Source organism: Anomalospiza imberbis, chromosome 27, assembly GCF_031753505.1.
Source record: "Anomalospiza imberbis isolate Cuckoo-Finch-1a 21T00152 chromosome 27, ASM3175350v1, whole genome shotgun sequence".
Classification (NCBI taxonomy): domain Eukaryota; kingdom Metazoa; phylum Chordata; class Aves; order Passeriformes; family Viduidae; genus Anomalospiza; species Anomalospiza imberbis.
Window position 1 is genome coordinate 3167060 of NC_089707.1, and position 23364 is coordinate 3190423.

At 64.0% G+C, this 23364-nt stretch overlaps 3 protein-coding genes across 7 annotated transcripts in view; all 3 read left to right on the forward strand.

Annotated features, from left to right (window-relative positions):
* LOC137463085 (complement factor D-like) overlaps positions 1–23364 on the forward strand; it is an 85953-nt gene that overhangs the window by 1168 nt on the left and 61421 nt on the right. The gene's annotated exons all lie outside the window — the stretch shown is intronic.
* Positions 40–15337, forward strand: PALM (paralemmin). Of its 5 annotated transcripts, none has more exons than XM_068174024.1 (9): positions 40–234; positions 7004–7052; positions 7998–8078; positions 8155–8285; positions 9441–9561; positions 9719–9740; positions 9978–10067; positions 11043–11174; positions 12476–15337. In XM_068174024.1, the coding sequence occupies exons 1-9, from the start codon at positions 230–232 to the stop codon at positions 13039–13041; spliced, it is 1197 nt and encodes a 398-aa protein (XP_068030125.1). In that variant the 5' UTR covers positions 40–229; the 3' UTR covers positions 13042–15337. The 5 variants fall into 5 exon arrangements, with proteins under 5 accessions (XP_068030125.1, XP_068030121.1, XP_068030122.1 ...); XM_068174020.1 differs by having other exon boundaries at positions 65–234; positions 10005–10067; XM_068174021.1 differs by lacking the exon at positions 11043–11174 and having other exon boundaries at positions 66–234.
* MISP (mitotic spindle positioning) lies at positions 16876–23061 on the forward strand. Its single transcript, XM_068174010.1, is given in 6 exon segments — positions 16876–16897; positions 18955–18998; positions 19001–21071; positions 21493–21704; positions 22119–22157; positions 22419–23061. Coding segments are annotated over 6 exon segments (2460 nt in total). The 5' UTR covers positions 16876–16890; the 3' UTR covers positions 22506–23061.

Here is a 23364-nt window from a genome sequence, read left to right on the forward strand (position 1 = left end):
CCCGGCGCGCCCCGAGGCCGGGTGATGGGCGGCGGCAGTGGCGGGGCGCGCCCGGCAGACGGAGCTGTGCGGGAGGGAGGCGGGAGCACCGGCGCGGTCCCGACATCCCTGCGCATCCCGCAGCCCCGCCGGGGATGCCGCCGCCCGCCGGGCCCTGAGCGCCGGGACGCCGGCGGCCGCCGGCCCCGCTCCGCCGCCCCCCGCCCCCCCTGGAGCCGCCGCCGGGACCATGGAGTGAGTACCGGAGCCGCGCCGGGACCCCGGCACCGGGCCCCGGCTCCCCCGGGCCCCGCCGGCTGAGACCGCAGTACCGGGGAGGGGGGAGCGGGGAGCGGGGGCCGGGGCTCGGGACCCCCGCGCCGAGGCTGCGGGAAGCTCGCTCCGCCGGTTCACGGAGCTCGTACCGGGGGCTCGTACACCCCCGAAGCCGGGGCTGGGGAGTTCGAACCTGGGGTCTCATATCCCCCTGCTCCTGAGCACTCAGCACCCCAAAACCGGAGGCTCGCATCCCCCTGATTCTGGGGATGCAGGACTCCAGTACTAGAGGTTTGTATCCCCCTATGCTGACGCTTGGGACCCCAAAACCGGGGGTGGGGCTCGCATCCCCCTCCGTTCCTGTGCTTGTGACCCCAAAACTGGGGGCTCACATCCCGCCAGATACTGGGGCTCAGAACCCCAATACAGGGGGCTCCCACCCCCTCGGTTCTGGGGCTCGGGACCCCGATTCCGGGGCCTCCTTCCCCCCGGTGCCGCTCAGCAGGTGCGGCCCCTCCCCGGCCCCTGCCCCGCCGTGGGGTGCTGGAGGGCCGGCTCGGGGGGCAGCAGCAGAGGCCCCGGTGTGGCTGCGGGGGTGCACAGGGTGCGAGGGGTGTCGGGGCTGGCGGAGGTGCAGGAAGCGGGGGGTGGGGAGGGCGTTTATTTTTGTGTTTTGAACCTGTTGTTGCTGCTGCGTGTGGTGGGGTGAGTGGGTGGAAAGAGCTGCGGACCCCTCCCTGCACTGCACCCCCAGCCCCTGCCCAGGGAACCGGCTGTGGCCGGGTGATCCTCGTGAACCGGGTCCCAGCAGAGAAGTCTGGACAGACGGACACTCTTGGACCCCGGCCTCATCCTTTGTGTGCTGCGGTGGGGCCCTGACCGGTCGCTGGGAGCTTGGAGCCGGGCGGGTGGGGGAAGGACGGAACAGGCAGAGGCCACTAGGGGCTTGTGGCCACGGACTGTCCTACGCCCGTGCTGGTTTTGCCCCTTTAGGGACACCAGCAGCTGCTGCCAGGAGGGTACAGGGCTGGGGGGCTGCTGGAGGTGCTGGAAGCCAGCGCTGGCCCTGTCTCACCCAGGCCTTTCCTTCCCTCCCGTGGCTCTGGTGCTCACCACGGTGAACACCCCAGCAGCTGCCTGGTTTTGGCACTGGGTGTTCCTCCAGGCAGCTCGGGGTCAGCCACCCTCTGCTCCTCGTGGGCACCTCACCTTGCAGCGATGCACTTGCCACCGGCTACCGAGACAACGGGTGCTCAACAGGTCCCTCTCAGCACAGCCTGTCTCCCACCTGGGAGCCCCAAGAGGCCATGGGGCACTGGCGAGGGGTGTCCTGGGGGTGTCCTGGGGGTGTCCTGGAGTCAGCGGGGGCTCTGGCTGATTTGGGGCTGGAACTGAGCTGGGAGCACCAGTGGGGATGCAGGGATGTTTTGGAGATTGGGGTGCAGCAGCTGCGGGGCTGGGGAGGCAGAGTGGCTCCCCGTGCTGCTGGAGGGGCCAGAGGCAGGGTCAAGGCTTCGGGTAGCTCCACGGCGCCACTGTCCCTACAGGAAAGAGCCTCTTTGGGGAGGAAAACGAGAGTGATTTGCCAAAAGGCAGCAGCGAGGGGAAGGGCAGAGCCGAGGGGTGTGACGTGCCCTGGGGAGGGGGTGAGGAGCTGCCGGGCTGGACTCGGGCTCTCCTGGGGCTGAGGTGGGGGATGGTGCTGGACAGGTTGGTGGCTCCTGCCCCTGGGCTCCACATTCACGCTGCTCTGGACCAGCCCTACCAGCAAGGGCCCAAGAGCTCATGGAGGGGTGCAAAGGGTTTCCCCTGCCAGCTCTGTACACTGGACCTGCTCACGTCTCTTTCTTTTGACTGAAACTGCGTGAGTGACCGCGGGTGGGCGGCACAACCACAGAACAAAACAACAGGACCCCTCCAGCCACACAGCTCCAGAGCCTGGCCGTGGGGCTGGAGGATTTGGGGGGCCCCAGGGCAGCTGGGGACATGGCGAGGCGATGCCCTGCTGTTGGCCTGGCTCTGCGGCAGCCAACGGGTGTTGGGGCGGGCACTGCTGCCTTTGCCCTGGCTGCTGCTTTGCCTTGGCACGGGCAGTGGCTGGAGGAGGGTCCTGGCTGCCACAATCCACTGGTGCCCATAGAGATTTGGCAGAAACTTTCCAACTCTGGTAAAGGCTGTGCTGGTCCCACTGGAGCTGCTCTTGTGCCCTCTGCTCCCGCTGCTGTCAGTGCTCGTGACCAGCTGGAGATCCTGCATCTCACATCTGGCTGCTCTGGTGGTTTGCCTCAGTTGCTGCCCGCCCCTTGGCTTTGAGGGTCTCCTTGGAGCGAGGGCTCTCCTGGTCCTGCCTTCCCTGATCCGAAGGTGACAGTTGTACCCAGGGGAAGGAGGGAGATTTCTGCCTGAGAAATAACTCATGAGTCCTTTGGGAAGGGACTCAAGCCCTTGCTCTCTGCTGGCATCCAGGGAGAAGTAAAACCCAGGCCAGACCCCGCTGCCTCCTGGCCAGCAAGGAACCAGAAGGAGTCAGCTCTGTCCTGTCCCTGTGTCCAGCTGGAGCAGCTCTCCCAGAGGAGGCCATAAAGTTCCACCACAGATGAGCCCACAACAGCACCCAGCCCTGCTTGGGGCTGGCAGATCATGGGGTTCAGAGCTCAGCTGCATGACGGGGCCTCTTGGCTGGACCTGCTTTGCTGGGAGGAACTGGGAGGAACTGGAGCAGGTTTCCTGGGAAGTTGCTGGTGTTGGTGTTCCTGCTTCCTGGCCAGAAACAGCCCCATTCCCAAGGGGCTGGGGGTTCATGTGGCTGGAGCTGTGCTGGGAGCTGTGCTGGGAGCCGAGCCGGGCCTCCAGCAGTGGAGGTGCCCCAGGAAAGCTGAGGAGCTGCTGTGCCCTGGGACAGGGCTGAGTGGAGGCGCCAGGACTGGGGCTGGAGGCGCAGCCCAGATTCCTGAGTCTCTTCACTGCATCCGGAGACAAGCAGCCCCCAGGTCCCAGACAGGAGCCGGTGTCAGGGGCAAGGACGAGCCCGGAGGAGGGAGAGGAGCCGGGTGGATCCTGCCCCAGACAGGTGTTTCCTGACGTGGGTTGGGCCCAGCCCCCAGGCTTGCCGCCGAGGACTGAGCTCCCTGTGGGCTGCCAGGGCTCACAGGGGTGCCCGTGCCTGGATCCACCTTCCTGCTGGCTCCTTGGAACATCATGTGTGTCTGTGGCATTGCTGTGGGAAAGCCATGCCGGCACACAGGAACAGGAACCCAGGGATGGCTGGTGGCAGGAGACAGGTGCCACATCCTGGCTAGTGCCAGGACTGCCTGTCCTGGCCGGCCGGTGCTCCTGGGGGTGGGGAGCGGCCGGCTCCACTCTCATTCATGAATCGTGGGGGGAGTTTCCTGGTGGAGCCTTGCTCCTCTAACTGGAAGGGAGCTGAGAACCCAAGTGTTTGGAGGGCACTTGAACCATTGTTTGAAAGATCTGTAATTTTCCAATCAAACTCCCTCCCCAAGCCTCCGTTCATCAAATATTCATGGGATCCATTTTCTCCTGGCACTCCCAGCCCACGTCTCAGCCCGAAGAATCAATCAGACAGCTCCGCTTGCTCTAATGCATCTGCGTTTTCGGGAGCCTGGGGCTGCCATCTCCTCCCCCCCCGCCTCCCCCTGTCCCTGTCCCCTCCCCGGGCAGCGGCGATGGCTGAGGCTGCGCAGGCAGTGGGGAAGGCAGCTGGAAGGAGTGGGATGGACACTGGGGGTTGCAGCAGCAGCAGGAGGAGGCAGACAGTGTGGGGCAGGGCAGGAGCAGCCCCCCTGTAGCGGGACCTGAGCAGGGTCCCGACCCTGTGCTGGCCACGCGGCTCCTTGGCCGCGCACATTTGTGGCCATCCTTGCCCGAGCCGCTGCCTCTGATGCATTTGCCTTCATGGTCGATGCATGGCGGCCCCGGGGCGGCTGCAGCCCCCTCCCCTCCCCTCCCCCTCCCCTCCCTTCCCTCCCGCGCCTGCCATCGGGGGCGTTCGATCCCGGCCCCGCTGTTAATGGCTTTGTGACAGAGCTTTGCAGCCTCCCCACGGCCGCGTCGCTCCGGGCCCGGCTCCTGGCATGAGAATGGAGCTGGAAATCAGCGCTGATCCCTCGATTGGTGCCTTCACCACACACCCTGGGCCTGTACGGGGTGGTGCCCATGCAGGACGCTCTCCTGCGTTCCCCCAGCTTGGAGCTGAGTGGGTGGGGAGGGAGAGGAGGTCAGGGGAGCAGAGGAGCAGCTTGAAACGGCTCTTCACACATTTGGATGAGCTAATGGGAAAAAACGGAGGAAGGCAAATAAACATTATTGTTTCATGTCAGGCGGGAGGAGACAAAAGGTCACGGGCTTCCCTTGTGATGGTGGGAAACGGCAGCATCAGCAGGGCTGGAAAGAGCTGGAGAGCCCAGGGAGAGCACGGGCGAGTGCACGGGCGTGCGTGTGCTCACACGTGTGTGTGTGGGTCCGGCCTCGGGCCTGGGGACTGCTGCTGGGAGCTCCCAGGGCTCCTTCTCCCTGCTCCTTGTGGTTCCTGAGGAGCTCGGTGGCCCTGGGATCACCTTCCCACCCCTGCCGGCACCCAGCATGGATCAGGAGCGCCAGAACCCCTTAGGAAGCCCCAGTGATGCCATGGGGTGCCAGGCCTGGGGAGGGCACCCCGGCCCTGGGGGGGCCCTGTGGTCCCTCTGCCACCACGAGTATCCCCCCACATCCCCTTGAGTGTCCCCCCACATCCCCTTGGCACTCGCCCGTTGCCATAGCGCCGTTGCCATGGCACTGTTGCCAGGGAACCATTGCCAGGGAACCGCCTTCATTAGTCACAAGGGCCGGCGGCAGCGGGGCCCCGTCACACCGACCCCAGAGGCAGGTCATGGCAGGCACGATGGGGTTTTGGGGAGCGTGGGACCCCCTGCCTCCACCTCAGCACCAGGTCCCAGCAGGCAGGGACTGGGGGTGCCGGGGTGCTCCCTGCTCAGCCCCCCTGGATGGCTCAGAGCCCCCAGGGCAGGGTCTAAGCAGGCTGAGAGATTGCAGCGAGGGGCATCCAGCCTGTTCTGCGTCTCTCCCTGGGCCAGGAAGATTCCTGGCGTCTGACCTGGGAATGTGGAGACTGCAGCAAATAATGGAAAATAAAGAGGATGGAGGAGGGAGGAAAAGCAGAACAGAATGTTTCAGGAATGCTGTAAAAGTTTGGATCCATGGAACAGGGCAAGATCCAGGAGAGAAACAGGGCCCAGTTCAGCCCTGTGAGTGTGGGGTGCCAAGGGCTGGACTGAGGGGTCCTGTGGCCCCAGACCAGGAGGGAGCCCGTGATGATGGGCAGCCCTGGATGTGTGGGGCTGGTGAGGGACACACGGGACACGGGTGTGACAGCAGTGCCGTGCGCCTGCGCCGGTGAAACAGTCACAGCGTCGCTGCAAACAGCACAAAAATAACCACCACAAAAGCGACACCTTCCCCGTTTGTTTTCCTGGCCTGGATTTTGCGCATCGCTGGGATCCCCAGGGTGTGGGGTGAGGGGAGGACGGCGGCTCTGAGCAGCTCCCGGTTAATTGCTGACTTCGAGGAGAGGGAGCAGGTGAAGGCAGGGACTCCTCTCACCCTGCAGAGCCTGTTTGAGTCGTGGGAAGCCCGTGTGAGGGCACATACATGGTGGCACGTAAGGTCAGAGTCCAGGGTGTCATGTGTGGGGCTCAGCACCCCGAGCCCACCCTGTGTGTAAAACCACCTTGGGCAAACTCCCTCCCTGGGAGCACGGAGTCCACCTCTCTGGCCCTTGCTCTAGGAAGCAAGCGGAGATGATCCATCGCCTGACAATACCTCAGTGCCTCCCACCCTAATTACTGCCACAGCTCAGCACTTCGTTAGCACCGTCTGGCGAGCAGCCAGCGGCTCCTGTGGCGCTGGAGCATCCCGGTCCCAGCCGGCCCCACCAGCCACCCCGGCCCCGCTGCGGCTTCCAGCACTGAACCTGCACCTGGTGCTCCGCGGCCTGGGGGCTCCTGCCGGGCCCCGGGGGCTGTGCTGCTGGCTGCACCGGCCGGGTCACCACACCATGGGGACATAGGAAGGCGGGTACGTGGGCAGGTGGCGGCGGGGTTGGGGAATAACCCCTCCTTGCAGCACTCCAGTGCACCTGGGAGAGCTGTGCCAGGCCAGAGAGGCGGCTGCCGCCGGCAGCATCCTGGCAGGGCTGTGCTGCAGAGACAGGTGCTGGGCCCGGAACACGGATGCCATGGGGAGCAGAGCCTGCTGTCGTGTGTGCCTGAGTGTGTCAGTGTGTCTGTCTGTGCACGCGGGCGTGCGTGTGCCTGTGTGCGCAGCCCGGAAAGGTCACAGTCGGGGAAAGGTGTCAGCAGCCAAGAAATGGGCTTGGAATGGAAAGCGTGAGCCAGATTGGAACGCAGGGCGGCCAGAAGCGTCCTGCTCCAGCCCCTCCGTGCTCACGGTTTCCATCTGCGCCACGGCAGGAGTGGGTCTGCATGACATGAGTGCTCCAGGGGCTGGGCAAGGCGCCTGGCCCGGGGGATTTGGGAAGGGGCCAAGGGGTGCCTGGAGGAGCCGTGCAGCGAGGGGTGCTTGGCTCCAGGGTAGCGAGGAGGAAGCAGCTGGTAAAAGGGGAGGGCTCAGCCTTTGTCCGTGTACCACAGTGTCTGGTTTGCTGCTTGCACGGTGTCCTAGTGACCTGCCACTGGTGTCACTCCTCACAGCTGCTCTCTGCTCTCTGCAGGGTCGTGGAGGCCAGCACCCTTCAGCAGGAGAGGCTGCAGGCCATCGCGGTGAGTCCCTGCTCAGGCCAGCATCCCTGCGTCGTCACCTGCAGCACACGGGGCAGACACCAGCGGGGAGGAGGGTGCAGGTGCAGGAGAGCTGGGGCAGGTGCTCAGCCACAGACCAGGGGGTCTCCAGCAGCTGAACGAGGACTCAGAATGGCCCATGCCAGTGTGTCCCTGTGGGGGCTCTTCTTGGGGTGTCATGGCTTGGCTGCAGGGTTGAAACAGGGACAGAGCAAGCAACAGGCAGCTGGGAGGTTTAATTAACGAAGCAGCGCCTTGATGAGCCCCAAGTGAGGGAAATGAGTGATGATTCCCCGCCTCCCTTCCCCAGGAAGGGCTGAGGATGGTGCTCTCCAGCCATGCCTGGTATGGGCACTAGTAATTATATTAATTAGGGAGCAGTTGGGGGCCCTGCTGAGCGACCCCTCCCAGCTCAGAGCAGGGCACGGGGCTGGTTGAACACAGTGCAGCCCCACTGCCCAGCCCAGCCGGCAACCAGCCGATCTCTGCTGCACAAAGGGCAAATTGTTCTGGACCAGAGCAGAAAGCGCCGGGTGACGCGTCCGGGCTGGGTCTGACTCTGCTGAAATGATCTGGAGCAGCCCCAGGACGGGTGGCAGGGAGGGGGGGACGAGGTAGAGGCTGCGGGGGCTGTTTCCCCCGCGCTGGCAGCTCGCTCAGTGGGGCCGGCCGAAGGGAAGGTGACATTTTGAGATGGTGAACAGAGCCCAGGCTCTGCCCCAATTTCTCTCCACCCTCAATGCCTCAGTTAGTCCCAGAGAAGGCAGGGACTTGATACCAGGCTTGCTGTGGGGTGTTCCCGAGGCTGGTCCCGCAAACCCCCGTCCCTGGGGGCAGCCCCTTGGCACTGCTCCTCCCTGCCCGGCAATGCCCGGCGCACACCCCCTCCCCGCGCCGACCCCGGCTCCGCCGCTCCTGTCCCTCCAGGAGAAGCGGAAGCGTCAGACGGAGATCGAGAACAAAAGGCGGCAGCTCGAGGATGACAGGCGGCAGCTGCAGCATCTCAAGGTGAGGATCCCCCGGGAACCCCAGGCTGCCTCCCCGGCTGGGGAGGGCAGGACCGTGACCCCCTTCTGCTCCCCAGTCCAAGGCTCTGCGGGAGAGATGGCTCCTGGAGGGGGCCCCAGCTTCTGCCTCCGAGGAGGAAGAGGCCATGAAGAAACAGATGCAGGAGGATGAGGTGAAGACCAAGGAGCTGGAGGAAACCATCCAGAGGTAACAGAGCCAGTGTGGGGCTAGATGTTTGGGGTGCAGTTAGATAGCACCCAAGTCCCTCCAGAGACCCCTGGGCAGGTGGGTGCTGAGATTCAGGAGGATCCCATGTGCTGGGTACGAGGCAGGACACACTGAGCTTGGAACTGCTGGGAGAGGAGGTGCCCCCACAGTGCTGCTGGGGCTCACCCTGGAGCCTGAACCCTGCCTGGGTTCTTGCCAACTTTTGTCCAGAGCCTGCCCAGCCCTGTGGCCCCTCTGGACATGGTCATCCCCAGCTGTGCTCTGCGTCTGTGTCGGGTATCAGTGGGAGCTACAGGGTGGGGAGCCTTGAATTGGGATGCCCGGGGGGCTGCTGGGTGCCCAGCACCCTCGATGGCACAGTGCTGGCTCCCACAGACTTCTGTCCTCATCGTGGTGGCCCAGCTCTTGGGAAGGGGCGGCTGGGGGAGGTTGAGAAGGGAGATGGCTCAGCCCCTGCCCACCCCCCTCGTCCCTGGACAGCCGCAGGCGGGGCCGAGCCCCGGCTCGGAGGTGTCCCGGCAGCGCAGCAGGAATGCAATCAGTCACGGCGGTGCCGCTAATTACCGAGCATCGGTGCAGAGAGGGGTCAGGCACGAAGGGGCCTTTGTGTCCGGCTAATGGCGCGGTGCATTCCTCGCCGGCGCCGGGTGAGGAGCCCGGGGGAGGCTGCCGGGGGCAGCAGCCGCCTCGCCAATCCGTGGGGACTCCCCAGACCTCTGCTACATCCCAGTGGGGCTGTGCTGCCAGGCTGGTGGCTGAGAACAGGAGGTTGTCCTCGTGAAAGCTCAGCCAGGTTTGGAGGGACACGCGCAGGAGCGGAACGATGATGGAGCAGCCTCGCTCTGGCCACCAAGTGAGGGACCACCAGTGTGCAGGGGTCGGTCCCCCTGCCCAGTGCCCATGGCAGGGTCTGTGCCATCCACTCAGTGCTGAACCCATTGGCTTTTGTTCTGCAAAGAGACAGTAATGGCCATGCCAAAGTCTGTGCACGTTGTGTGCCCAGGGGACAATCTGTGTCTCCCCTCTGCCCTGCACTGTGTTGCTGGCCTGTGTTCACAGGTCTGCTGTGGCTGCCTGCGCCACAGTTACCTGTCCCACACTCCCTCGGCCTCTCAGCCCTGACTTTCCCTGCAGGCTGGAGAAGGAGCTGGAGATGCTGGAGAACAGCAGCTCAGTGGCTTCGACCAAGGAGAACCTGGCAGAGGCAGCAGCCAAGGAGGAGAAGAAGCCTGAGGCTGTCCCCAACACGCAGAAGGTGGGCACGACTGCTGCATATGGGCAGGGCTGCCCGTAGTGGGGTCAGGGTCCCTGGCCCTGGTGGGGATGGGTGGGTGTGCGGGTGGTGGGTGTGCAGGCAGCGGGTCTGTGGCAGGTCCTGGAAGCTCCTATAACCTCTCCCTTCTGTTTTGCAGAGTCCCCTGGGCACAGTTAAGGGTAGGTGAATCCTGATCCCCCTCAGCCGTGTTTCAGCACCAGCCATGCCCTCCTGCTGCCCTGAGGCCAGATGGGTGGGGACAGCCAGACAAGAGCCCTGTCCCCATGTCCCCTCCCGTGTCCCCTCCCGGGCAGTGGCACCCTGTGGTGGGGGAGCCCTCCCAGGTGGCAGCCATGGGGGGGACACGCTGCCCTCCCTGGGACCCGTGGGCACACCAGGCGATCGTTTGGGCTCAGGCGCTCGTCTCTCCTCTCCATCTCCAGCCGACAAGAGGGTCTCCAGCAGCCCCGTGAAGGCAGTGGAAGGCAGTGAAATGATGAAGGCGGGTAGGTGCCCGCTGCCCTGGGAGGAGCGCTCCTTCCAGGCTGCTTCCCCCTCCCCTCCGCACCGCCCTCAGCTCACTGCCACCGCAGCCGCTCCCCGCCGTGCCGCTCGATGCCTTTCCAAGCCCAGGGCAGAGAACATCCCTCATTGCAATCACAGGGTTTGGTTTTGCTTTCACCCCACAGTTGGTTTGTGGCTCAGGGCCCTTCTGCCTCAGCCCTGTTCCATGTCTCTGCTCCAGTTTCATCCTTCCCGCTCTGTTTGCAGCTTCTCTGTGCAGGGGCGAGGCAGCAGAGTGCCAGCCACAGGGAGCTACAGGGCACACGGGGCCAGGCTGCCTGAGCTGGGGGGGCTGCAGCCAGCTCTGCTGCTGGAGGGGTTTGCTCTGCTTTGGGGCAGTGGCTCAGACCAAACCATGGCACCAGCATAGGGCAGAGCCCACCTTGGGATCCTCGGAGCTAAGCACCATGCACAGGGCTGAGGGGACCCTGCTGCTAGCAGGGGCTGGCCAGGAGTGGAAGGAGAGATGCCAAGAATCACCCATCCTGTGGGGGGCAGAGGGGCTGTCCCAGCGCCAGCACCCTCAGTGGGGGTTGCCCCTCCTTGAGCATGAACCTGGCTCCCGGCCCAGGCCCCACGGGCAGCACTGCTCCCTGCCTGGACAGATGGACACGGCTCAGCCCGAGAACCACAGCAGCCGTGGAGGTAAGGTGATGCCAGCAGCACCAGGATGGACACGGGTACTGAGAGGAGGGATGTGCCAGGGATGTCACACCTGCCTCTGCCATTCACCGCTCCTCGCTGCTGCCTTGCTAACACCGCTGAGCCCTGCTGGGCACCGCTGAACCCTGCTGGGCACCACTGAGCCCTGCTGGGCACCACAGCGCTACCGCCACGTGCCGTCCCGCCGCCAGCCGCAGAGCAAGGGCCGGGGAGGGCCAGGGCCACCGTAACACGCGCTGTCCTCTTTGTCTCAGCCATGTACTCGGTGGAGATCACAGTGGAGAAGGACAGAGTGACTGGGGAGACCAAGGTCCTGTCCAGCACCACCATGCTCCCCCAGAACCACTGTCTGCAGGGGGTCAAAGTGTACGAGGATGAGCTGAAAGGTACGGGCCAGCCCACACCGCTGGCCGGTGGCAGGGGCCGAGGGAGCGGCCACCCGGACATCCCAGCAGGCCCCCAGCAGGGTGAGGAAGTGCGGGGGCTGCTCCTGACAGCTTTGCCAGCTCTGTGAGGGCCGTCCCTCACCAACCCCAGTCCAGTGGATTGCAGGATCGTCATGGCAGCATAGTGTGGATGGTTCAGATGGGTCAGCCCTGGTTTGCACATCGTGACCCTGCACTGCTGGAGAGCAGAGAAGAGGATCTGTGGTGTCCAAGACTCAGGAGCCTGTCCCATGAGCAGGGAATGTGCACTAGCACCTGTCCCCCAGGCTGGCAGCAGGGAGCATGGCTGATGGGTATAGTAGAAGTGTAGCACTAGGGACTGGTCTCTGTCCGCAGCTCCTGCATTTGGGAACATCTGGGAACCCGCTCCAGAGGGCCTCGTGAAACCCAAGGGACCATCGTGGTGGCAAGGACCAGCCATGGAAGTGGGGCATCCTAGTGGGAACTGTGGTGGCTGAGTGGAACAACCCCCCTCTTCAAGGAAAACACAGCGCTCCCATTCAACCCCCTCCGTGTGGCCATGGCCGTGCTGGCCCTGCCAGGCTGGTCACTGTCCCTCACTCACTGGCTGCCCACTGAGGCAGCTGCACTGGCCATCACATCATGCCCCAGGTCAAGTGGAAAACGCAACGAGCCCTTGGCCACTCTGGCCATGACGCACAGCTCTGCCTCCAGTGCCACAACAGCCGGCACGGCGCCGGGGTGGGAGAGCCCCATCTCCTCTGGGCACGGGGCCACCAGGTGCAATGGTCCTGCTGGATGTGGTGGGAACACAGTGGGGCAGCGACTGCCGAGCATCACTGGGGTCTCAGAGGTGGCAGTGGTGACCTGCTGCAAAGTGTCACGCCAGCCTGGCCGAGCCAGCTGCCAGCAGACGCCGTCCTGCCATGGGCAGCTTGGCCGGCTCTCCGTGGCCTGGCAAACAGCCGTGGCTCCCGCAGGGCTCGCTGAGCCCGAGGCTCTGGGAACAGCTCCTTCCAATGGGCTTCTATTTTGGTCTCCCTGGCTGCTGCCGGGCAGGAGCCAGGTGATGAGAGAGGGTCTGGCAGCAGCTCCGCTGAGGGGAGGGTTGGGATGCTGTGGAGTACCAGCCTCAGTGGCAGGACCTTTGGAGAGGGGAAGGGGCTGCTCTGTGACCACACGGGAGCTGGGGCTGCGTGGGTCATGCCAGCAGGAGCTTTGCCAGGTCATCTCGTGCCCCCATCCCAAGCCCCTCACCCTCCCTGCTCTTGTCCCCACAGTGGTGCATGCGGTGAGTGCCGAGGACGGGGCCCTGCAGAACGGGGCCCACCCCCTCAGCTCCTCCGAGGTCGACGAGCTCCTGCACAAGGCGGACGAGGCCACCCTGAGTGAAGCTGCCGGGCGCCAGACCCCAGCCAAGGCTGGCAAGGGGGGCGGCAGCGCCCCGGGCAGCCAGAAGCCGACGCCGCGGCGGGAGATCACGGGGCTGCAAGCGAAGGTGCCACCGGGCGAGGGGACAGAGCCCAGCCAGGAGCAACCCGTCACCATGATCTTCATGGGCTACCAGAACGTGGAGGATGAGAACGAGACCAAGAAGGTGCTGGGGCTGGAGGGCACCATCAAGGCAGAGCTGGTGGTGATTGAGGATGCCGAGAGCAAGCCGGAGCCGGCACACAAGGACCACACGCCGCCCAACGGCACCGCCCTGGAGCCGGCGGCCGCCCAGCCGCTGGGCGAGGAGGGTGCGGGCGGGCAGAAGCCGGGTGCCAACGCCACAGATGCCAAGGAGGCCGAGCAGGAGACAGACGTGAAGAAGCAGCGCTGCAAGTGCTGCACGGTGATGTGAGCCCCCGCCGAGCCCCCTCCGCCCCGGCCCCCGCTCGCCAGGCCCGGCACGCCGGGCTTCCCCCCCACCGGACACAGACCCTCTTTCTGCAGAACCGGGGACATCCAACGTGGTGCCAATGGGGCCGCAGCGGGCAGCGGCGAGCGGTGGCCGTGGCAACGCTCTCCCCATCTGCCCGATGCCAGCCCCGTGCCGCCCCCCACCAGCACTGCCTGTGGTATTTATTAGTGACGCCCCCTCGCCCCACAGTGCGCCCACCCCACCACGGCCCGGCCTCATCCCCACCTGCCACCGGCACCGGGGCCTTTCCCTCTGTCACCGACGTGGTCCCACCCGCCGTCGGGGGATGGAGCCGCCGGGCAGGGGATCGGAGGACGACGCTGTGTCCGTAGATGACTCCCCGGGAGCCGCCACCTGCGGGACCCACTCTTGGCCCAGCCCACGGTGGGCATCGGAGCCGGCCCTGTGCCAGCCTCTCCCTCTGTGCCTCCATCATCCCCTTCTCCAGCGGGGAAAGGCCTGGCTCTGTTGGCCGCTGGCTGCCCACGGACATCTCTGCTCCATCTCGTGTCCTCATCCCTGCGGTCCCGCGCTCCCCAAGCCCTCGGGGACAGAGCGTGTCCAGGCAAGGGGAGGGCATCGAGGGCAGCATCCGTCCCCTCCCTGGTACTCGGCTGTGGTAATGGCCGGGGCCACGTGGGGCTCCTGCAGGGTCACCCAGCCTGTCCCCAGGCCTGCTCTGCTCCTCCCGGGCTCAGCCCCGCGTGTTGGAGCCCCTCACTCTGGTGCTGGCAGTGACAGCCACTCCTCTGTCTCGGCTGCCGGCTGGTACCACTGGGCTCTGCCAGCTGAGGGGGCTGAACTGTGCTGTGGCCGGTGCCCGTGTCCTCCTGGGGCAACGCCAGCGAGGGAAGGCAACCTTGGGGACCCAGCCTTGTGGGGCAGGAATGGGGTGGGGGTCCTGTGTGTCCTCGTGGCAGCAGGAGCGTGGCCCAGCATCCTGTCCCCTTCCTGCCTCTGCCACTCAGCAGCAGCAGCTTTGCAGAGCCACATTCTGGGGTGCTGGGCTGCAGCTTTGGGTCCCCCAGGGGAGTGGGGCAGCCCAGTTCACCCCAGTAGTGGCACTGGGAGCTTCCAGGGGTCTGGTGTCCCACAGAGGGCAGCCTCCCTGCTGCCCCACCCTGCACCCCAGCCCTTCAGTGGGGATTTTACCACCAGCACCAGCGTTTTCTCCCCACTGAGACCAGCTGGGACAGGCAGGGGGGACCCCCATGGTTTTTGCTCCCCAGTGCCCACATCAGCTGGCCCTGAGCTGCAGCAGCCACACTGGAAGTGCCCAGATACTTGTCCAGGAGCTTTGGGCAGGGTGCAGGGTCCTTGATCAAGTGTGAGAGGGTTCCTTCTGCTGTGAGGCTGGGCAAGTCCCCAGGGATCGCCCAAAACGTGTGTGGAGCAGCATCCAAGCTGCCCAGCCCACCAGGACACCGGTGGTCGAGCAGCCAGGGACGGGGCTCAGCTCCCCCAAGGATGGGCCTTCCTTCCCCCACACTCCCCTTGTGTGAGCAGTGATGCCCCCCTGTCCCCATGACGTCCCCGTTGTCCCCCAGTTACCGCCCAGGCTGCAGTTGTCCCCCCAGCAGAGTCATTGCAGGGCTGAGGGGGGCAGGGCTCATGGTGCCACCCCTGTCCTGAGCCCTGGCCAGGCACCCACAGCCCCTGGGAGAGGCAGGGCTGGGGAAGGGGGGCTGTGGGAGGGCACTGCCAGGGGAAGGGGGGGCCTCTCCTGCCCCATCCACTGCTGGGCATCGCTGGAGCCCCATTGCTGCAGAGCAGGGCCAGGGCTGGGTGCCACAGGGCATCTGCCCCCATAGTCCTGGGGGGAGTGTCACCTCTTGCCACCCCACATCAGGGGCCAACACCACCCACCCCATCCCACCCTGGGCCCTGCAATCCTCCCAGCCCCAAGCTGGGGCTTCCTCCCACCCTTGGCACCCCCTGCCCCTCGGTTGGCTTTGACCCCCAGCCCAGTCTGGCCCCTGGGGCGGTGGGCAGCAGGCCCTGGCCCCCGGGCCGGGGCTGGGGTGTGAAAAGAGTGGGCGGTGGGCTTGGCATCGTCCCCACCCCATCCCACAGCCCCCTGTCCCCCGCCCAGCTCTGCTGAAGTGCACTTCCCGTGCCCCTGAGCTTTTCACTTGTGCCGAAGCCGTTTGAATTCCCTTCCCTTTCCCATCCCATCCCCCCCACCCCGTTGTTTGTAAAACACCCAAACCGAGCAAATAAACTGTGTGAACAACCAGCCTGGAGCCACCGATGGTGGGAGGAGGCTGGGCTGGGGATCCTGGGAGGATGGGGGTGGAAGGTTTGGGATGGGTTCTGCTGTTCCCTCACTCTGTGGGCAGAGGATGTGGGGAGAGAGGGTTATGTGGCACCCAGGATGCTGCGAGGAAAGGGATGAGGGGCGATGCTGCCCAGGTAAAGGGGACATGGTTTCCTGGATGCCCCCAGGTGCCATCACCACGTGGCCACGGGTCTCTGTCCATCCCCAGGCTGGTGCAGGTCCTGCTTCTGCTCAGGGCTGAGATTCCAGGGCTCTCTCCTGGGGCAGTGGGGCCTCAACCCTCGCCGGTGCCAGCCCGGGCGCCAACACACACCCTGCGGCGGGCGTGGAGTGCTCCTGGCTCCTTGGCATCACCTGTGGACTTTGGCTCAGCCCCAGGGTAAAACAGGCTCCGCTCACCTGCCCGGAAACGCAGAACAGCCTGGCAGCCGCAGCCACCGGCGTCCCCAGGCCAGGCAGTGCCAGCCCCAGCGGGAACGGGGGCACCGAGGGGGTAAGTGGGACCCCCAGCACCCGCAGCTGGGGCGAGCCGGGGTCTGTCTGACACCAATGCCGTGCTCGGGCAGCAGCGGGGCCGGGAGGGGCTTCCTGGCACGAGTGGGCTTCAGTGGGGGCAGAGAGGACGAGGACAGGGATGTCCCACAGCACAGGGCTGAGCGTCTTGGCACGGCATCTCCCGCTTGGCTGTGACGCCCCGTGCCAGGAGGGAGGGCAGTTCTGGGCACTGGTGATGTCGCCCACTCCACTGGGATCCAGCCAGATCCAGGCACCAAGGGCACCAAGGACACTGTGCCACAGCCCTGCCTTTATCCTGGCAGGTGCCAGAGCTATCCAGAGCAGGTGGCGTGTCCCCGGGGAAGGAGGGAGCTGCCCTGCTGCGAGGAGCTGGGCCCAGCAGTGCCAGGGCTGCTGTGGCAGCGAGGGTACTGGCCTGTGCAAACACGGGGTTATCAGCTGGGAGGCCCCGTGGTGTGACAGGAGAGCCCGGGCTGCTCCTGGCTCAGGGCTCCTCTGCCATTCCCTGCTCTGCCATGTCCTCCGTGGGGGGAGAACTGGACATGCAGGTTCTGGCTGAGGCTTCAGGGCTCCTCTGTGCCGTTCACGGAGGGGCAGAAAGCGCCTGGAGCAAGGTGTGTGGCTGCACGGCCACACCGCGCTGCCAGTGGATTGAGGCACGTTGGTGCATTGGCACTTGGGTGTGTTGGCACGTCGGTGCATCAGGGCAAGAGTGAGTCCCACGGGTCGGGGCCAAGGGCAGCCCCCCGGGCACAGGACCAGCTGCAGCAAGGCGACGGCAGCACAGGAATTTGGGGACAGCGCGCTGAGCCCAACGTGGTTCTTGGAATTCCCCACAGCTCCCTGGTGCTGAGCTTATCAGGGCCTCGCAGCCACCCTCCTGCACCCCCCCACACCCCACCGCTGCCACCCCGGGCACGCCCCAGCAGACACAGCTCAGCTGGGTGCCCCGTGTGGCCTCCCCGGAGCATGGGGACCCCTGCCCTGCCAGCTCCATGGACAGTAAGTGCAGCGTGCTGGGGGCGAGGGCAGCACCAGGCACGGGGGGGACGCTGTGTCCCCCTGGCTTCGGAGGGAGCGGTGCCCACGCAGGGATGGTGGCAGTGAGGGTGAGCAGTGAGGGCTGGCGCTGTCTGGGGTGGGCAGCTCAGGGACACTGGACACGTGCTGGGATGTTCGTGTGCATCAGCTGGTCTGGGGGCAGCCCATGGCTCAGGGTGGGCACAGGGTGGGGGCACTGCAGCTGTGTAGCCCTGTGCAGACCCCCCGAGATGGGGGGACCCTGGAAGGTGCCCCAGATATCTCCTTATGGTGGGGGTCCCAGGCCAGACTGGTGGCAATGTCATCTGCTCTGCCCAGCACCTCCCACGGTGCTTGGCTGGGCTGGGGGCAGCCCAGCATGGGGGAGGCAAGCCCAGGAGCCCCGAGCCCCTGCAGTCCCACAGCACCAGACGGAGCTGAGGGAGGTAGAATGTTTTGGGTGCAGCTCTGGGAGGGGCCGTTCCGCTTGCGCAGAGCCGGCAGGGAGCCCTGATAACAGCCCAGCTGGTTTCTGTGTCCCTGCTCCCCTCCTGCGCCGGCCGCCAGTGCTCCCCGGTGAGGGGGACCCCTTCGAGCCGGGATTTCGTCCCCCCCAAACATGGTAAGAGGCGTGGGCAGATGGTTTTCATTATCCTCGTCACTGGGGGCAATAAAAGAGCAAGAGTGAATCACAGCAGGGGAATTAAAAGGTAATTTCAGCTGGGCACAGCTTCAGGAAGAGAGGCTGAGCCACCAGGGCTGGGCACAGGGCTGGGCAGCAGTTCCAGCGGTGAGGCATCTCCTGGGGCTGGCCAGGATGTCCCAGCTAATGAGAGCCACGCGCTCCTGCCCCAGGAAAGGTTTAAAAAGCTCCTGGCTGGGGCCCAGCCCCGCTTGCTTTGTGGGAGGATGGCGCATCCCAGGAGGGCTGGAGGTCACCAGAATCGCTGCAGGAAGGAGGCAGGCAGAGAGTGCTCATCATCCTGGGGATGAGCCAGGATGCTCCGGATGCAGGGAACACCGGGCACCTGCCTCCACCTGGGCCAGCCTCAGCTGTGCTTGCCAGGACCGTGGCCCCAGGCTCTGGGCTGCCCCTGCTGTCACTGTGGCCTTGCTCCAATTTTGCTGCATACTCCCAGGAGGCCGTGAGTGCCCGGGAGCGGTGCCCAGCGGTGACACACCCTGACCTGCTAGGGCTCACAGGAGTGACAGGTGACGGAAAAGCCGGGGCTAAATCTCGGCAAATAGTGGCACAGGATGTGGTGCTGGCTCCAGGCACATCCAGCTTGTCTGCAGGTGACATGTGTGTCACCAGTTCTGGAGCCAGGGATGGCGTCTGCGATGGGGTGGCAGCTGCTGTCTCATGGGGGACCCACCTGTGCTGCCCCTCCCTGTCTGGCATCCGCTGTTCCAGCCGGCTCTGGAGGGTTGACCCCGAGGTTGGGGCTGTTCACTCCTGCCCTGTGTGCCAGGGGGGTTAAAGTCCCCTCGTTTTATGAGCCATGAAACTGTTTTTATGACCCTACTGTTTCTAGAGCTGGGCTATTTGGAGGCTCCTTTCTGTAAACGGCACAAGAAGATACTCCATGCAGGAGTGGCCCAGGCACTGGCACTGCCTCTCCCTGCCGGTGCTGCCCGGGACTGGAGGTCCCTCCGTGCCCAGTGCACGTGGAGAGGCCCGAGGCTGTCCGTGCCTGGAGCGGTGCCCAGCTGGATGTGGTGTCACCAGGAGCTTGTGGCTGAGGTCTTGCTGCCTTTGGCGGTGCAGGCAGCACTGACTGCCTGGGCAGGTTTGGCTGTGCTCCCTCAGAACCCGGCCAGGCTGGGGGACAGAGGTGGGGTGGACTTCTGGGTTCTGTGGCAGCTCCTGTTGGGAATGGTGCTTTGTGCTCTGGCTGCTCCTGTCCCACATGGGGCAGGCTGGTGTGGCAGTTTCTGTCCCACGCTGAGGACAGTGGTACCAGGCTGGGAGAGGGGCTGCATCTCAACCTCTGCTCCTTCTGCTGTTCTTAATGGCTGCTCTCCCCTCCTGCTTGCAGGGCCAGCCAGGTCAAGACCCTTGGCCTCTGCTGAACTGGGACTCCGAGGGTGACCTCAAAACTGAGCAGTGGCCCCTGTCTGGGACAAGGCTGGCACAGGAGTGACTCTTCCCAGGAGATGGACAGGGTCACCAGGCACCTTGTGTTCCAGCTCCCACAGGCCTCGCACAGGCACGACTCGCTGGCAGACCTGAGGGCCAACAGTGATGATGATGTGTTTGGCTCTGCTCAGCACAGCATCCAGAGGGTGGAAAATGGCTACAGCTGGAAGAGGAGGTCCCAGTCACCCTCCTATTTCCTGGAGGGTGGAAGAGATGTCTGGACCCCGTCCCCAGACAGGGAGTCCAAGCTAGAGGTGGTGAGATCAGGAAGCCTGTATGACCTCCGGGCTTACAAGGGTGAGAGGAAACCCTCAAAGCTCTATGATGATGATGAGCAAGACCTGTACAGGGTCCCTCCACCCAACATCTCACCTGAGAAAGCCAGGGAGCTCGAAGATGAGAGGAAAGAGGTCATCCGGAGCCAGGTGATGAGGAAAAGCTCCACCATTGCGGAGAGGTGGAGCTCCATGGATGAGCTGGGCTCCATCAGCACGGGCGTGGGCAGCCAAGGTGAAGGCAGGCACACAGGCAGTGTCCCCACAAGCTTTGCCATCTGGTTTGACAAATCTTCCCCAGGCAGGGCTGCAACGCCCGTTGACCCTGAGAATATTGACACGGAGCAGATCAACTTCTCTGCGGCTCGGCAGCAGTTCCTGATGCTGGAGAAGACCAACCCGGGCTCATTTTTCAGCCCAGGGCAGCAGGCCATGTCCCCAAGGCCAGAGTCAGTGACAAAAGTCTCCAGAGAAGAGTGGTATAGCCCCGATTTGGCCACAAAGGGTACGAGAGGCTACAGCAGTGCCGGTGCGTCAAGCCAGAGCAGGACAGACAAGAGCGTTTACCAGGTTGATGGTGTGTCCTCATACAAGACACCCGAGAAAGAGGAGGCTTATACTCCCAGAAAAGCTCACACAGAAAGGTCATATCCCATCGGGAAGACATCCATCCTGACCAAAGCATGGTCCAGAGAAGACCTGGACTCTGGCTTGGGTGAGATGTATAACGAAGCCACTGCGGGCTACGCCAGCGATGGAAGCACCTCCAACGAGACCTTCAATGTGGATCTGAGGGCCAGCAGCAATGGGATGGGCAAGGAGACGAGGGTCAGCAATGAGACACCCATCGAGCGGGAGATCCGCATGGCGATGGAAAGGGAGGAGAACCTCTGGAAGGAAAGGGGGATCCAGCGGCTGACCTCCAGCAGCGAGCTGGTGGAGATCCAGACCAAGCCTGTCCTCAACATTCACATGTCTCCCGGCCCAGGCAGGAAAGGGAAGGACAGAGGCCGTGCTTCCCTTTACGTCCAGAGGGAAATTGAACAGGAAACAAAGCGTGAGGAAGACCTGAAGAGGCAGGGGAGGCTGCTGGGGGCGTATGACAGGGGGACGCAGCAGGAGCTGGAGGAGCGCAGGAGGGTGTTCGAGCAGGACGAAGCCCCCCCACAGAAGCCCACTCCCCTGAAGCGGGCAGAGGAGAGGAGGAGCTGGGTTAAAGAGCTTGTGGTGGAGCAGCCCTCGAGCCCCAGTCCCGCAGAAGACACCACGGCTGGGAGAAGCATTCCCAGCTACACAGCGAGCATCGCCCACTTCCAGCTGTCCCAGCCGCGCTTCGCCGCCAGCGAGAGGAGCCGGGAGCAGCCCTTGGTGTCCCAGCACGTTTCCGCCAGCGCCAGCAAATGGGGGAGCGAGGATTCCTGGGGAGGAAAGCTTCCCGGCTCCACCCCGAGCCCTGCCAGCACTGCTGTCCTGCCCAGAGAGTACTTGAACCTCTCCTTCTGGAAGCCCAAGGTGTCCTTCGTGGAGGACATGGGGACACAGAGCCCGCTGCGGAGGGAGGACAGCCGGGAGGAGCAGTACCGGCTGCGGACATGGAAGCCGCAGACATCGGCGCTGATCGAGGAGGAGATCCGGAGTGACCTGCAGAGGGAAGAGGAGCTCCAGGAGCAGCGGCGGCGGCTGATGGACACCTACAGCAATGCTGTTGCCCAGGAGGGCTCCCGCTCTCGGCACAGCTCTGGTAAGGGAGCAGAGGGACAGAGTGGCAGAGAAATGATTTAGTGGGATGCCTGTAAGGATTCCTGTGTGCTGGTAGCAAGTTGTCCTGGGAGAACTTGATACCAGCACACTGGAGTCAGCAGAACTGCTGCTGGGGAGGAATAGGCTCTGCAGGATTCCAGAGCTGCTCAGGTCTCGATGAGTTTGTGTCACATTACAGCAGCAAACAGGGCTGGAAGGGCCCAGCTAATGCATTTTACCCCTTGTCCCTGCAGTCCCTGGCTGGGCCCCAGGCATGGGGTCCCAGCTATGACCAAACCTGCTGGACCTGCTATGGAGGCAGGTTTGTGGCAGGAGCTTGATGCTCCTGTGGGTCTCCACCCCCTGGGAGTGGAACTGAGGTCACCCCCCCCCCCCCACCCCCAATGCTCTTTCTCTCAAAGCTGCCTCAGGTGCCAGTGGCAACTACTCAGTGTCCGAGTCTCCTGCCTCCTCTCCTGCCTCACACCAGACGGGGATCCTGGGGCTGATCTCATCCTTCACCCCACTGAGAGTGACCAGTTCCTCCCAGGGCAGTGCAGAGACCCTCACCCCTGACTCGTCGTGTTCCAGCCCCTTCGAGGAGCGGAGGAGGAGGGTGAAGGAGGATGGAAAGGTGAACATGCCCACCCTGCTTGTGCCAAGTGGTTGGGGGGCTTCAGCCTGGGGGAATACTGGTGGCTCTGGGGCTGGAAGTAGCTGTTCCTGACTCCCACCTGGAGCTGGAGATCCAGCTGCTCAGCTCGGTGGGAGATCCAGCAGTGCTGGCACCATCAAGGGACCATGTGAACCCCCCAGGCAGCACCTGCTGTTCAGAACTGCCAGCACTGGGTGGGACTGGAGAGGAGCAGCAGCTTCCTCCTGTGGGGGATCCTGGCCTGGGATGTTCCCCCAACCCCAGGGAGGGCTTGGCTGCATGTGCTGCCTTCCCTTGCTTCTCCTGTGCCCCTGCTGGGAGCCAGATCCAGCAGCCTCTGGATATTCCCCTGCCAGGCTGCCATTATCTAATCGTGTTTTCCTCTTTCCACAGTATGCAGGCATTGAACCCGTTGACAAGGTCAACACAGAGGTAAAGCCCTTCATGAACGCGGGGGCTGCCCTGACACCTCCTGCGTTCCCCGGCTCCCCACACTCCTGGAGGCTTGTGGGATGGACAGGGGTGGACAGGATGGTCCTGGCTCCCACAGGGCCACGGGGACCACTTGGGTGGACACTGAGTCAGGCAAAATGGGCTGGGGAGCTGGTGGGGGGGAGGGGGGACAGCTCTGCAAATCAGATTGTTATGAAAGTCTCTTATTTATAAAGATCCTGCACGTTCTGGTCTCTGCAGGTGGTGGAAAGCACCCGAGTGTTTCGCCACAAGAGCGTCATGGCCCAGCGCTGGGAGGCCGGGCAGTATGTCCGGGATGAGGACTGAGGGACCCCCGGGTTGGGGGCCGGCCCTGATCACAACCAGCTGATGCATGACCTAAATACTCGATCTGTTCCACCCTTGGCCATCACAACAATCAGAGACTTGAACCCTGCAAATCAATCTGGTTTATTGTTAAACTGATAATCCTCCCATGCAATAGATCAGCTCCTTCCTCCTCCTCCCTGTGGGGTGGAGGAACACTTTTTTTTCTTAAGAGGGAAAAAATTGGATCAGTTTCTTTTTAATCACTTCCGCCTGGAGCCAGCCAGGTGAAATCACCCGATAATTCACTTTGCCCCTCGAGAGCTGTGTCTCAGGCTTATGAAAAAGCTGTTTTATTTCTCAGTGGTTTTAGGTTTTTAAGTACCGCTAGGCTGAGCATTCCCTTGGGGTACCTGAACTGAGGCCTCTGGATCAGTGTTGCCATGGGACTTGGGAATCAACATTGGTTTAACTCCTGTGATCCATGGAGATGCAGCAATGGAATATAAAAAAATATATAAATAAATAAATATAAATGCTGTTTATTTTGCTAATTTATTAAAGCGTTGTTATACTCCCTCGGTCTTCCAGGCCTGTTCTGTCCACCTGCTCCACTGGTTTTGCTCCGGTGTTTCAGAGGAGCCCCCGTGGTTGAGATGCGGGGCTGGGGCTGGAGCCTTCCGGGGGCTGCAGCTGGGGGAGCACCGGGGTCCTACCGGGCGGGCCTCGGAGCACCGGGGCTGGTGGGAGGAGTCCCTGCGGGGGGCGGGGGCGGCACTGGAGGGTAGCACCGGGGGATGGCACCGGGTGGGCTTGAAAGTCCCGTTCGACCCCAACCGCGCTGCTGTCCGTGCCCGTCCGCCCGCCCCCGCTAGGGGGC